Genomic DNA, 16302 nt, shown 5'->3' with positions numbered 1-16302 from the left:
CAGATATGGATCTAATGAAAACAGATGGAGTTTTGATGAAATACTTGAAGCTGTATGAGATCTGAGTGTGATCAATGGAATTATCAGCAAACCTCAGCAAAAACATTTTTGTAATTCCTTTTGTGTCATTCTAAATTAATCTTAGTGACTTAGGTTTGGTGGTTATCTTGCTGTTTTTCACATTTACTTCAAGTTTTCTTTGACTCTTGCCTGCTATTCTGAATGCCAGAAGGGTATTAATTATGTATGGTGTGTTTCTGTAAATTAACTTCAGATATGAGTTCAGAATAGAAATTCTCTGTTTTATTGAACCACAAATCAGTAAGGCTAAAGGCAGAACATGCTTTTTGGTTATAACTTGTCTATTTTCCATCTGGATAACAGTCATTTGATGTTCAGACAACAAATATATTTGTAAGTGTGCATGAAGTGAAAGCAACATTAAGAACTATTTCTTTTAGTGAAAAATAACAAAATAATAATACATTATGTAGCTGGCGAAATTATCTTTTATCATGTAGTTATACTATAAATAAGAAATTTATTCTCCACTAGACTAAATTAGAGATTGGTTCCCCAAAGATGGAAGAGAGCACAAGGACTCTTTAATGGGATATGGACTGGGCATTAGATTAATACAGTCATGACATTAATCTATAAAAACATTACAGGCCAAATGACAACACAAGTCTTTCAATGGTATTCTCAAGATTTGTGCCTATATCTTCACAGTTATACATTGTGAAAAAGGATGTGATTTTGGTTCTCTTACATCTTACATAGATAAAACTATTCTTCCGTAAAATCAACTATAGACAACTTAACAAATGTTAACAAACTTCTCTTAGACAATCTAACAGATATTCTTCTTTCAAAGTTCATAGGGGATGCTGTGGTCTTCAAGAACTTAAGATGCTACATCATTCTGCCAATCATGAATGCACTTTTAATTTGAGGTTGAAGGAAATATTTTTTTTTTTTTCTAGTAAAATGCAAGGATTTTCGGACTGTGGGACAACTAGTAAAATGACAAGAAGAATAAAATATATTCTTTATATTTGGCAAGTTCAGAAGGTCTCAGATGATAAAAACTTTGGAAAACAATAAAAATATCATGCAAAGGGATTCATCAGGGTGGACCACTGTTCAAGAGCAGTGGGGGCCTTTGTAAAGTACTTGACTCCCTGCTCTTTGTCATTTATGGGAGCAATCAAATGTTCATGCAAGATTTCTAGATCAGCAGGCCTGATCTGCCATATCTCCACGTCTCCTTCTCAAGTCCTGCTGGCTGGTTAAGCAGCTGGCATACTGTGCAGAAAAAAATAGCCCAGTGAATATATGTTGAAAAAAATGACTCTTCACAGAACAGGTTAGTTGCAGTAAGGTTCCTGTAAAGAATCCTGTGCTAGATTAGGACATTGCCTTGACAGTGTATGGCCAATAGCTACCTTAAGGAAGGGTCAGTGTAATGAAAGTATGAAGTGCCTTTTTAGTGGTGGTGGTGGCATAAATAGAGGAAGCCAGTGTGTGATTATTCTAAACTGAAAGCTATGCAAGCCACAAGGCTTACAGAATCTCTTAATTTCATACTGAGTGCATTTTACATTTTTGCTTTATTTTAAATCTAGCATTCTCCAGGGTATCTGTCCAAGTTTCTAGACATTATGGAACTACCATCCCATATTAACAAAAGAATTATGAAATACTAAGTGATTCGTTAATTTTATCTGTAAGGCTTGCAAGAAAGCAGAGAAATTGGACTTCTGCAAGTGCCCTGTACTAGTGGGAGTGTTTGTCTTGGGCCTGTGCAGCACCACAGACTTCCTTGGACCACTGTTTCAGTATGACTTATGAGGATAGCGGTTACAATAAGGTAAATGGTTAAGGTAAGCCGTCCTAAAATGCCATGGTTTGCCAGTATATATTAACCCCTACTATTAGAGCTTGTAGAGTATTCATCTGAAACAGACTGATTTTTCTATTGCCATCTTTCACTAAAAGCTGTCTGTTCTTCCAGTCCCTTCTGCCTTATTTCTTTTACCAGAGTAGTCTGTTCCAGGATATATGCCTTCATGAATTTGACAGGTTTGTGTCCTCACTGTTTGTTTCGTCATTTACCTTGGGGCTGCGTAGTGAAGAATGAGCTGACTATTGGTTTTGGGAGATTTTGCTGCTGTTGTCTAGAACAACTCGTTTTATTTTGTTTTTAAAACTTATTTTTAACTGGCAATTCAAGACTATTTTATATAACTGGGAAAAGCAAAAAGTAGTTCACAGAGAGGAAAAATTTAGCATGTGGTAAATATAATAGAAGTAGCAAAGAAATACAGACATTTGCAACATTTTAAAATGATTTTTAATGAGAGGAATTGCTTCAACTTGAATCTGAGATGCATGCCTGTAGGGAGCATCACTAATGATCCCAATCTTTCTCTGTTTCCCAGTTTGTCAGTTAAACAATAGAAATGCACTGGGAAATGTAAGTCTTGTTGAAACAGCAATCTCATATGATAGTTAATGTTAAAGTTAATGCCTTTAAAGTACTATAAGTCTTAAAATCCCAGGAGGTCAAATCTTCCATCGACGGAGCTGGAAATAATAAAATTTCAGTCAAATGTAGATGAAGTACATATGCTGTATTAATGCATTTCATCTTTAGGCACGTGTGGTGAAAGACCTGAAGAGCTTCCTCTCAATATCATCCTCAGCTTCTGACGTTTTCATGTGCTCTTCCCTGAAATTATGGGATGGGAACATACAGATCAGGGAGAATATGCTTAACAAGCCTTTATTCTTAGTAATATCTGTTTTATGTTTGCATATAGTTAAGGCAAAACATAGCAAAGCTCAGGCCATACAAATTATTCCAACACAAATTATTGGCATATAAATGGTAATTGAATGAAATTGGGCAGACTGAAGTATGTAGGATGTTAGTGATGACATTTTTTTTCTCAATATTAACACTAGTTTGTGCAAAAATAGTGTTGTTCACCATTCTATATAAACAACTGGAGCCCAAACAAACAAACAAACAAAAAAACCCCTCTTGATATTATTAATACTAATTAATATTTGAATATCTGTTTCTTATTTGTGAAAGGAGGAAAGAAGCCAAACTAATTCCCTGGGTCTAGACTCCATGCAAATATCTTGAATATGATTTTCTTTGTTAAGCTTCTTAACTATGAATGTAAAAGTATCCATGTAAAGTATAAGAATGTCTGACCATTCTTATATATGAATTCATATATGTTATTAAATAAATGTATAATAATGTTCATTAAGACAACAATAAAATGGTCTCATTGAAATCTAGGAAAGAACGATATTGGAGAAGAGATTAATTGATATTAGAAGTGGAAAATAATAAAAAAGTAATTAGCTTTTGAAAAGATGGACTTTTTCAAGTGTGTTATCCATATTAATATGGTGATTAAAGCAGAGGACTAATGGCTAGCTTCTACAGGCAGAATATCCTGAGCCATCTTCTTTTCTTGTGAAATGCTGCTGATCTCTGTTTTTCTTTAATTACAACTTTGCAAGAGCAGAATACCTCTAAGTATTCATTTGCAGCTATCTTTGCACAGAGCAATAAAGGAATATTTTATCCTGTGGAGAAATTTTTAGCCAATTAACCATGTATTATATGGATATCCTGGTGTTTCAGCATATTATGCTGATCGACAGATGAAAGAGTTGCTGACAATGCCAATATCCACGTTACACCTAACTTATAGTAACAACACAGGTCACCAATTACACAGAGCACTCTTTCTTCAGAAATCACAGCTGTTGCACAGTCATCAAAATACTATTTTAAGTGTCTCCACTTATTGGAAGCAGGGGCTGAATATATTACTCTTGTACTTTAACACAAGTTACAATTATAACTGTAATTGAAATGCTATGCAAGGTCTATCAATGTGAATTGTTTTGCAGGTTTGCCATTAAATAAGACACACACACAAAAAAGTGTAGTCTCAATTTTACCTTGAAGGGATTACAAAGGTGTAACCAATGGCAGGGTTTAGATTAAATTCTGCTGAAGGTAAAATTGTGGGTATTTTAAAAATAGACAAATCAATGTAAGTTAGCAACATCAGTTTTATGTGCCTTATCTTAATAATGAATACAATAAAAACAAAGTATTAGGATGCTAAACATGGATTTTGCAGCTTAATGCTAAATATAAATATTTGCATTAGGTCTATGTCTAAGTACAATAACTGTAGATATTCAAACTACTATTAAGACCAATAAATGACTACCTTCTTTTGCTCACCTTTCTTCTCTTTTGATGTTAGGTTCTCAAAAAAGTAAAATTAAAGTTTTGAAGAAGGTTGTTGAAATCACAAACAACAAACTATGATGATTTTTGATGATGTTTACTGCAGGTTTTTTTTTTTTTTTTTTTTTTTTTTTTTTTTTTTTTTTTTTTTTTAACTAGACTTAAACTCTATACTTTGTTTTGGCCAAGTCAGAAATACGGGTATCTCCAAGGGGCAATTCTTTGCATCCTCACAGACATCTAAGACACAGATGAACTCTCTGAAGATGCTTACTTTTCTCCAATAACTTTAAAATATGATGAGAGTTAATAGTTTCAACTTACATGACTAACTTTAGATATCTAAATTTGTATGAGGTAAAGCCTCTTAATTGTTAGCTCATCTGAGGATCTAAAAAGTGCTTTAAATTTATGAATTCATGGAAAATGCACCATATGGATTGGTCTTGAGCCCAGTGCACTGGGTTCAAGTTCTTTTGACTACTTCCTACTTTTATTGAATGGGTACTCTGAAAAGTGTGTCCTAGTCATGTTTTATTCTAACTGAAATATCTGCAACATGGAAAGTACAAGAACTTGATCCATTAAGATTTGGCCATCACTTAACAGAAGCTGTGTATTTGAGCATTAAGTCTCACATAACCATGCAAAATGTGCATTACTTATTTATATCCTCTAACATAGCTGAGACAAGGTAAACAGAGGTCAAACAAATTTCAGCTAATTGATGTAGATTTTCCAGACCATTTTCAATATCTCATGAATATTCTACATTCATTAATATTCATTGAAAATGCCTAGGTTTTGCTGTTTCAGCAGGGGAAGTCAAAGCCTACCAATGTGTAACCATGGTTGTCTAATAAATAAAAAATTCCTTTAGGCAGGAGTGGATTTACAATGAAGAGTACCTTGTCTGTAGCTTAAGCATCCTGTAAAGTGTTCTTCAGTATAATAAAGACACCACTATTTTTTTCTTTATGATTCCGGAGGGCAATGCTAACTCCTGGCACACAGGTCCTTTGGGCTCCACCTCGTGGCTAATTCAATGACTGTTAACTTTTGAGGGAGATTCCTACCTCGAAGTAGTCAAAATAGCACTGACAAGTTAAACATAGTTGTTTGTGTTTATATTATCTTCTCATATATAATAATTTATATTTTTTTTCCCTCTGTCTAGGAATATACTGTTAGGGGTCTGTGTAATACATCTTGCAGTTATAGAAATAAGTAGTCTGATTTCTTACCATTGAGGCACTGTAGAAAACTACATACTCTAGGTGTGGCTTGTATTGCACTAGTGGCATTTGCAGCTGGACAGAAATCCCAAGCTGCCATGGAGATTTGTTTTATTTTATTTTATTTTTTATTATATTTTTTTATTTATTTATTTTTTATATTTTTATTATATTTTGTTTTATTTTATTTTATTTATTTATTTATTTATTTATTTATTTATTTATTTTCTCCTGGTCATAACAAAAGCTAAGCAATTCTGAAAGATGAAAGGATGAAAGACAGTACTGCTCAGTTCTTTCTCAGTTTGACAGACATTTAGGTTTGTTTCTCTATGTTGCAAAGAGATACTTATATGCCTTGGCCAGTTTATAGCACACTGTATAGAGGGCAGCAGTTTCCAAGTGATGGATAGGGTCCCGTTACTAGGAGTAATTGAAAGAAGTTGTCCTTTATGGATCAGTAAAATATGTAGTCAGGAGCTAAAATGTATATGCTTTACCCATTTTCTAGATTTGTTTGGTATTAGCTTTACTTAGACTATATGTATTTTTTTTATGGCATGATTTGTTTACTGGGAAAAAGTCAAAATGTGATCATGCATACTTTCTTGTCAATTTTCTATTGAAGAATATTGTCAACTAAATATAGGTTTGGCTTTCTAAAAGCTGTTAAATGAATTTAAGAGCAAGCTGCCAGAGCAATAATGCTGAAAATCAGAACTGGAGTCATGCTATCATCTACTGGCAAATAGCTTCTGCATCTCACTAACTTAGAAGTGGTCATAACAGTCTGTAGGAAATGAGACTCCCAGCAGACAACTAGCCTAACTGCCTCAGAAGCAAGATGGAACTTATTCATTAGCTGTAGGGATCCTATGAAAATGAACTTCCTGGCAGCTCATGTTCCTGATTCATGTTATATAGTGACATGGCATTTATACATGTGGATGTGTAATCCACCGGAATTATGTGATGGTTAAATCCTGTTTGGCTTCTCCAGACATTTTTCACTAGAATCACAGAAGTAATGAATCTTCAGGCAAGCTTTCCTAACTTTCCAGACTGACCCAGAAAGAGAATTTACTACACTTGTTGCTTGCTTGACATACCCATCTCAGTCCATGAACTCTTCAGTCAGAAATCAATAAAGTGTGGGAACTATGAACTGAAATGAGAAAGTCCATTTCAAGAAGAACTAGGAAACCTTAAAATTGACTTTAAACTGGCTCCATTTTTCACAAAGCACTTTTGGAACACTCTATAATTAGGAAACATTTTTTGAAATATAAAAGTTCTGTTTTGGCTTACTATTTTTTTTTTTTCCATAAAAAGGGCACTTAAAACTGAAAACTGATTAAATATTTTGGTTTGAAAGTTCTGTTTATCATTTTCTTGAGGTGTTCCGGAGCTGATGGGCTTTATAGCATCTCACTGCTATCTGGTATCTGGTTCTATTCTAATTCACTTGAGTCCTGGCTTGTAGTGTTTTTAAGAAAAGTTAACTCTTTTTTTTTTTTTTCTTTTGTGTGTGTGTGTGTGTGTGCATGTGTGTACTAGCAGCAAAATTTACTCTTGGGGATATTTGGAAATGCCTTCCTCACGCAAAGGGTTGCTGCCCCTTGCCCTTTAGAAACTGATAACTCTTTACACATTTCTATGACAGCTCCTGTATCCCACACGTGTTTAAATAAGGCATAACATGATGTTGGGAACTGAAGCTGACTGTTTTCTAGAACTTCGGTTTCAAAGTCTTAAAAACCTAACTTTTCAAATAGAAGTGATTAATACATAATTTTCATGCATAAATTTTCATGCATAAATTGTACCTCTCTGTTCCTTGTTAGAATCACTCACATTTGGAGCAATCAATTAAATATGTAAGCTTTCTCCATCTAAATTCTTTTCTGTTGTTATCAAACCCCTTTATGTCTGATTTATGCTATATGCAGAATATACGGTTGATAGAAAGTGTCACTCTATGTTCATCTCTTCTCTTTTTATGATGGCTTGTCACTCTGTATTGCTCATTATCCTTACTTTGCTAGATAAGGGGTGTGGATTTGAATAAGATGGAGTAATTGGAGAAAGTTTCATAGACAATACAGTGTCTATGTGCTGCATGATTTACATGAAATGAAAAAGTGGTATTTGAACTGTGCATGCTACTAGAACAATGTATTTTGGATAATGAGCTAGTCAATTTAGAGCACTGCCTGGCTACTTCTATTATTTTTTGCAGCTGGACAAAAAATACTGTATCCTTAAGCAAAACCAGCAAACTTTGCCTCCTTTTATTGCAAGTCAGAGGAATACACATGGAACCTGGAGCAACTTTTGATAACAGCATAAGCAAAAATAAATAAAAACTGACAATATTGGGAGTTATGCAATATTTTCTGTGTGGGAGCCACAGAGGGTGTGAAGCTACTTGTAAAAGTCAATGCACAATATGTTTACTTTTGGGAAGAGGCCTGGTTACTTCTCTGCCTTTGTCCAGTTTAGAACCTATCTATTGAAAACAGGAGCCTCAATGAATGGACAGTTTTCCTTAGTTACTAGAAAATATCGGACTGACATATTTTTCACTACAATCACAATCTTCCTCATTGACAATGTTGGTCTTAGAAAACCAATGGGTTGTTTAATTAAAATAAAATAAAAAAAAATAATAATAAATTATTAAATTATGGTATGATTAGAAGAATGACCAAAGCTGACTTTTTATTCCCTTCATACCTCTATGTTTCTGTGAAGCAGGTCAGTGGTAACTAGCAGTGCTTGAAAGTATCCTGCTGTATCCTTGCTGGCAAAATCCTCTCAGAAGTCTTTTTTTTTTTTTTTTGTAGTGGAAAATGTATAAAAGGAAAAATCCATCCAAATTCAAAGAATATTCATTAGAAATGTAATTTTAAATCTTTTTTGGGGGGGGTAAGTTTATGGTTAAGGAGAAAAAAAGTCTTAACCAAGAGAAAGCAGTAGGTATTTCAAAGTCTCTTTATGTTCTTTTAAGTCAGTGGTCAAGTCTAAGTGTGATAAGTGATAAGACTCACAGACTTAGCACCCTTCCACAGTTAGTAGTTTCCTCACTACTTTCTTTTCATTAAGGACATAACAGTCCATGTGCTAAGTTCAAGACTGTGAACACAGAAAGCATTTTGATGTCTGAAAACCAATGACTGTTAAGTGTAGCTGCCAATTTTCTGATTCTTCTTGCTTCGTGGGCTGCCTTTCATGCCTTAGTTGCTACAAATTAATCTTTGGACAAGATACACTGCTGTTAAGCACAGTTGTTTTTGATAACCAAAATGAGTTTTATTACTCTGTTAAAAACATGAGGTGAAATTTTGGCTCCAGTTGAGTGGATGGGAATTTTGCCACTAACATCAACACAGCCAAGATTTCACTCATGAGCTGTTAAAACAGTTGAGACTACAATTTTTTTCCAGTTCAGTTAATGACTCTGTATAGGGATAAAAGAAAAAAAAAAAAAAAAAAAAAAAAGGATTTAAGATGTCTTTATGAATAGATAGCTAATTAGCTAATCATGGACCCATTGTTGAACTCTGTGAATCGCAGGATTTTCAAGCCCTTTTGAAATGACAAAAGAACCCAAAGTAAAACTAAAAATAATAATAATAAAATAAATATCAATAAACTTCAGAAATACTCAATGCTAAATTCCAAATAATTATCTGAAATCTGGGGAGAAGTTCTGGGATTGTTGCCAATTTAATGTGCAACATGAGGCTCATTAAAAAAATAATAAATAAAGTCAAATATATTAAAGAAAATATCACCTTAATGCTAGTATTTCATTATTTTTTCAATTGAAATTAAATAAATTGTAAAAATGTTTCAAATTAGGCAATCTTATTTTGAATGGCAATGATATAAAAATTGATATTTAGGGTCTGATAAATACAGTATATTTATCTTTACACATTTTAATTACTGTTCTAGATTCTGTTTCAGGATTAAGTTTTCTAAAACTCTGCTAAAATACCAAATAGTGACTTCAGCAAAGCTTACATTCATGTTACATGCATATCTGAAAAGAGGAAATTAAATGCAGTAAAGAAAGCACATTCTGCAAAGAGCAAGCCATCAGGTCAGCATGCATGGTGCACTGGAAGTTTTGTTCTCTTTGAAAAATCTTAACATCATAACAAAAGCCTTTCATTTTCTTCCCGATCAGAACGATGAAGTGTCTGATACTGGGTTGTGCTGGCCTGTGGTAAAAAGGAGCTAACAATACTGGAAATGACAACTGTGTTATCACAGTTGGAGTAGATAAAGCTGGCTGATGGTAGCACATGAGGTGGTGTATGTCATCGCAATTGTATCACTGAATGAAAGAAACATTTCTCACAGCAGTCACAGCCTGAAAGACACTTCAGTCAAGGGAAAATAACTGATTTACCTTTCTTCTCCCCTTCCTTTTTCACCGCAGCTGAAATGGAAACAAACATACTGTATTATCACAACTGAAGTTAATAACATGTAGTATTGGTAAAAATATATTGAACACCTATGTATGAGACTTGCTTGTAGGTATCTTAAAACCTACATATATTATGAAATACAGGAATAGATTTCTTTGGCAGATGAAGAAACTGATGATTAGAAATTTGAAGTGCTTCCTCACAGACACACAGCACTGTCATTAATGAGACCAAAATCTAGCTTTCCAGATTCTCACACTTAAGTCACAAAGTCATTGTTCCTCCCAGACACTCATAATGGGACATAAAAGGCACAGCGTAAATAAACAAGAAGAAGCATAGTATGGGCTGGGAAGGCATGAATTGGTAAGGGGAGACTAGGAGAAGGTTATGAAGCATCTGTTTTAAAGAATATTATTACTTTAAATTAAAGCTTGTTGTTGCAAATAAATACATAAAATAAGTAAACCAAACAAAATAAAAACAAAACAACAACAAACACCTGAAGTCATATTTGTTTTTCTAGGCTTCTGCCTAAGATGAGGAATTACAAGATCTGGGAAGAAAGATCAGACACTGACTGGAAGCAAACTGCTGCATACCTCCCAGGATAAGCAACTGGAAATCAGTCACCCAGAACAAGCCGTGCTGTGTGAGCACTATTCAATTTCTAGGCACAAAATGAAAGTCCCCCAAAATCTCAACATGAGATTCCAATTGCGCATCACATGTGTCTGCAGGGGATACTGTAAAAATGTATCATTTTATTAACAGGACTGAGATGCCTGAAATGGGAGAGAGTTACTTGTGTCTGCAGATGATTGCTGCAATCCTGTTGGAATCAAGCCAAGCTCATGTCTAAGTCTTCTTGAAATAGATGTATTACCCATTCTCCAGTCTACAATTATAGGACTGAACCTTCTAAAAATGTAGCTATAGATGTCAATTTATTTTGAAACTTATGTGCTAGCAGTAATGGTAGTAAGCCTCTGCCTTAGGCTAGCATTTGATGACTAAAGAAGACAGAGGAATTCAAATGTAGAGCTCTTAACCCCTTGAAAAGAGTACCCAGCACTTGTCTGTCAATATGAATGGACCTGCTGTGGCACTCAAGTTGGAAAGCAACTGAGCAGAAGCAGAACTCTGTCTTTCCTTTGGAGAACATGTCTAGGAAATCAAAGATCTTGAGGTCAAAGTAGGGAGTAGGTACATTCTTAGGGGTTGGGATTTTGTGTTTGTATATGCAAAAGAAAAGAAAAGGCTAAATCTGAAATGACTGAAACACTAATTTTACCTGAGGCAAAAATAAGGTAGATTTAAAAGATTTTTTCGAGGTCTCTCCCTCTTAGTCTCCTTTGAGGATAAAATTAATTTTTGCTATCACAAGAAAGTGCCCAGCAGTGGCACAGAAAAAGGTTTCATGTCTAAAATTAGTAAAAACGGGCACAAGGTTTCCAGGATCTGGTCTTTGTAATCACATGCATATCAAAGCTGCGATCATAGGATTTAGTATTTTCTCCTCAGAAGCTGCTATAGAAACCTCAGTGATGTTCAGAAGGTATACTTAAGGCCACTTGAAGCATGTTGGAGGGAAACATGCAGAAACCCCCAATGTAATGAGTCTGGGTAGATTTTACAAATCAATGCACAGTGCAATTCTGGTCTTCTCATGACTTCAATCCTGCTAATTTACGTGATGTGGATCACCACGCTTCTGGTTCTGAGGTGAGCACAGGCTGAGCAAAGTCCATCTGTGCCTGCCACTGTACTTTTGACTAGCTAATTTCTGTTCTACACAGAATGAACAATTATTATGCCATTGCATCCTGTTGTGACATCTGCTTGAATTTTTACCTTGTCCATGACTTTTCTTATGTCAGGTACTGTAAGTACTCAACAAATCTTAAGAGATGAAAGAGACCTCGTTCTAACTAGCATTACCAATAGCATTGCTCTTATCAAATCCTGTCATTCAAACTTAAAATGACAAGAAATAAATATAAAAGAACACAAACACCACAATTTACATTTGCTCTTTTGGAAGCTGAGCAATGTGTTTGCATCTGAAATGCAGGGGAAAAAAATAGCCAAGGAATTTGTTCTACAGCTGATAAAAAGACCAATTACCTTTTGAGAATGAATGTGAATAATATATTATAGCTGGGCAGGGAAGGACATGAAATAAAGTAGAATGATGAACTAGAGAATGTGATGCTCAGATATCAGAGATGCTCTTGACTGTATTCTTTTTTTGTTTTAATTATTTGGAGAAAGAACAAATTCTTAAGCTATTTATTTATTTATATTGCTGTACTGATAAGACTTATAACTTAGTCCTTGAATTTGGAATTTATGTTAAATCCTGTCAAAACAGGATAATAGCAACCTTAATTCACAGTGAATCCAGTTAGTCGCTTTCTCAAACCTATTCAATTTGAATCACACATTTCCAGTTAATATAGATATCATACATATTTTTATCAAAATATTTTTATCAGGGGTAAACATCTCATTTTCAGGGATCATGAGTTCATAATAACAGATACCCCAGGAATGAAAATCATTTCATATTCAGGATGGATGTATTGCATTTAACTGGCATGAGAAATGTGAATCCGAATCACCAGCAGTCTAATCTCACAGACACTGATGATTCAGAGGGGCTTTTTTTCTGATCTGTTCAGCAAAGAGAAACACTTTTTGAATGTTGAAAACACGATTTCCTACTAAACAGTTGTCTGGTCCTTGTACCTTGATAACACAGCAGTAGACAGGAACAGATATTTAGCCTGAATACTGTCAAATAAGTGATTTCTTCCATAAATTCTCCTGTAAGTTTCTATTGAAAGAAATTGGTTTCCATCCTGAGGCATTAAATTTAACTTCCTTTCTAAATTTAAAATAATTAATTATGAAAAACTAAGCTATGAAAACTACATTTCCATATAAATATCTAGTTACTCTGAGGTGTTTTTGAAGAGCCCTTGACTTAGATTTGTGATTTACAGTCTTCTTATCATGATCATACTAATTAATCTTGAAGGTACTCTGAATCTTCCCTATTTGTCTTTCTATGAGACTTTTGTTTCTTTTTCTTAGCTCACTTGAGTGTCACATTATCATGTCAGAGTTGTGCATATGACACTCCAGACAAGATGCATCTTTTACTCTTTATAACTAAATTTCCTAATTCCTCTGCATATGGAGGAATGTTCTTCATTGATTTGTCTGCGGTAAAATTTAGGGTCCTTTCCAGAATTAAAAGTGTGCTGGTTTTGGCTATGATAAAGTTAATTTTCCTCATAGTAACTGGTATGGTGCTGTGTTTTGGATGAGAATAATGTTGATAAAACACTGATTTAATTGTTGCAGAGCATTGCTTACACTAAATTAAGGACTTTTCAGTTTATCATACTAACCACCCTGCCAGTGAGGAGGCTGAGGGTGCACAAGAAGCTGAGAGGGGACAGAACCAGCACAGATGACCCAAACTGGCCAAAGGGATGTCCCACACCATGTGGCATCATGCTGAACATTTAATACAGGGTGGCTGGCTGGCTGGGATGGGGGGCAGGGACCACTGATCAGGGATGGGTTGGGCACCAGTCAGCAGTCAGTGAGCAACTGCATTGTGCATCACTTGTTTTGCACACATTATTATTATCATTATTATTATTATTTCTCTTCCTTTTCTGTCCTAATAAACTTTTTTTTTTTTTTTTTTCTCAACTCACAAGTGTTTACTTTTTTTTTCCTCCCTGATTCTCTCCCCCATCCCACTGGAGGTGAGGAGTGGTGTGTGAACAAACGGCTGTATGGTTCTGAGCTGCCTGCTGGGTTAAACCACAATACATAGTTTATCTGGAGACATACTCTTCTTTATTGTTTTCCTTCTAGTCTATATTACATACTATTAGTGATACTATTTCCCCCTTTCCTCCCCCCATCACCTGCTAAATTCATTGTATCACAGCCCCTTTTGATCATGAACTCTTTAGCTAATCTTATGCCATCTGAATTTCACTGCTTTATTATTTCTATCTTTTCCTGTTAAGTAATATAACGTGTCGAGGCATATGCAATTATTTTACAAATAGGCTGTAGGATGAAAATGAAACAATTGTTTTCTATTTCTTAATCAGATACTGATTTTTTTTTTTTTTTTTCAGTAATGCCCTGGTTAGGCAGCAACTATTAAGTTTCTGCAATAATTCCTATACTGGAAAGCTTATTTAAACCACCCCATAAAGGCCATGTTTATTACTTTATTAGAGTGTTTGAAACACTTATTGCTAAGACGTCATTCACTTTGCAAAAACCATGCTGTAGAATCTGTGACATGATTTTCCTGATATTTATTTTTGTTCTAACTTTAATTATGATTTCACCATTTTCTAACAGACTTTTATATCTCTGAATAACCCTAGAGTACTGCAAAATATCTTATTTAGCTTGATCCGCCTTGAGACAGTACTTGATTTATCTGAAACTGGCAGAAGTTCTGACTAAATTCTTACTTTTTTTTTTTTATAGACATGTGAGACAGCATAGACGGTAAGACAAGATAAAATGCAGATTCATTCCCCGTGTCAGTTACTCTGCAATAACTGTTCATTGCATGCTGCTATGCTGAAGTGAAAACACCCTCATGTAGGCAGCTTCTGAATGAACTAGTGAATGCAGCTTGCATTAACTAGTTGATATTGTCTTTGCCCATCTCACCATAAATTGTCCATCTGGTCATAGCTTGAGAAGAAAATACTGTTTTAAAATATTTAAGAACCATATAAAGTGATCTTTCTCTCTCAGGTCTTCCTAATGGATATTCTTTCTCTCTGACTGTCTTTCTGAGTTCAGAATTGCTTTTATTCATGCCAAAAGAAATTTTATTCATGTTAAGAAACCGCAGTTAAAAGAACCAGTACAGTGAGTGACAAAAAGGACAATTTAGCCTTTAAATTGTCTGGAACATCTGTGTTTAGAATGATAACACCTTTCCTACCCTTTTCCTCCTCTGGTCTAGGATTTTTATGAACAGGTTTGGTGAAATAACTTATTTAATTTATCTTCATACATTTTCTTATTAGTGGGCAAGGAAGATGTTGTGTTTGAAGTCTCCTGTGTAACCTGACTATCCCTTTTGTCCTGATTTGCAAAGCCTTGATGTGAGACCTAACAAGAAAAATTTCATTCACTAAATAACCTCCAAAATAAGTTAACAGTATTTTTTTCTTCATTATCTGCAATGCCTTAATGACAACACAAGCACATTGTCTAGATTGAAAGCAATACAAGTATGCAAGTTCTGCTTCAGCATGGACCATTTTTCTCCCAAAATTGTTCTTATTCCAGGGAGCTGGCAAATCAATGTAAAATGAACAAATCTCATGGACATTTTTGGTTTTGGATCACTTGGATCTTGTTGCTTTGGGGCTCACAGTGGACAGCTTTAGCAGTCTACAGAGCATTTAGTGGTCTCATGAGCATTTGTGGCAGTGCTTGTGCCCCAGGCAGGGAGGGGCACAGGCAATAACAGGGGGTAAGCCCCATCTCAGGACTCATTTTGAGCACAGAGAAACTGCATGGCAGTGATAAAAGTCTTGGTGGTGCAATTTTGTCATTGGGAAAAGCCTGGGCTACCCAGCTACCCACGAGAATTCCTCAGCTTTAGAGCTCATACGTTCTCTGGTTAACACTGGTTTCATCTTGGGGGGAAACATAGAGTTTTTTTAATATATAGAAAATATTGCTCAAAAGGCAAAACCTCCCTGGTGAGTGATTCAGAGTATTTTTATGGACTATCAGCACTCTTCCTCCCTCCCGCCCCTGTAGAGTCACTGGGTAGAAGCAGTAAAATGATTACATTCCTAAGAGAGTCCCTTTGGTCTTTATGTTGAAACTGGTCCCACCTCTCACTGACTGCTAACAAAAGGAAAAATACCAACTACCAGCAGGAGCTTGTGTTCCTCCATGCCTGTCTGAGTCTATGACACTTGATACCTTAGAGGATCAAGCACATTTCCAAAGACAGGCACAAATCTCCCTTCAGAAGCATAGTAAAAGGGCAAGGAGTGGGGGAGAGCTACCCAGGGATCTTGTCTTCCTGCAGCATGAGAAGGTGCAAATCTCTTGCCTCTTTTCTCACCTTTCAGAGGGAGCACCCAGAATAAAAAACATTTTTGGAGAGGGGCAGTATTTCTCTGGATCAGTACAGAAAAGAACACAATGCTTCTGGGCCCACAGATGGGCAGAAGGATCCTGACTCTGTAACCTGTTGAGAAGTATACAGTTCTGGGCAGACATAATCATCATTTTTTTTATTTCAAATGTTATG

The 16302-nt window shown here is 35.2% G+C and overlaps 1 protein-coding gene across 24 annotated transcripts in view; it reads right to left on the bottom strand.

Annotated features, from left to right (window-relative positions):
* The window catches only part of TRDN (triadin), a 238733-nt gene that overhangs the window by 41253 nt on the left and 181178 nt on the right, over positions 1-16302 (bottom strand). For 21 of the 24 annotated variants that reach the window (XM_068677544.1, XM_068677564.1, XM_068677566.1 and 18 more), the window contains one exon: positions 9947-9976. The exons of the other annotated variants lie outside the window; for them this stretch is intronic. In XM_068677544.1, the coding sequence (XP_068533645.1) occupies positions 9947-9976 (30 nt within the window). The remainder of the gene's footprint in view (positions 1-9946; positions 9977-16302) is intronic. 24 annotated transcript variants of the gene reach the window in all.

This window comes from Anas acuta, chromosome 3 (assembly GCF_963932015.1).
Source record: "Anas acuta chromosome 3, bAnaAcu1.1, whole genome shotgun sequence".
Lineage (NCBI taxonomy): Eukaryota > Metazoa > Chordata > Aves > Anseriformes > Anatidae > Anas > Anas acuta.
This window is presented reverse-complemented; position numbering and strand designations above follow the sequence as displayed.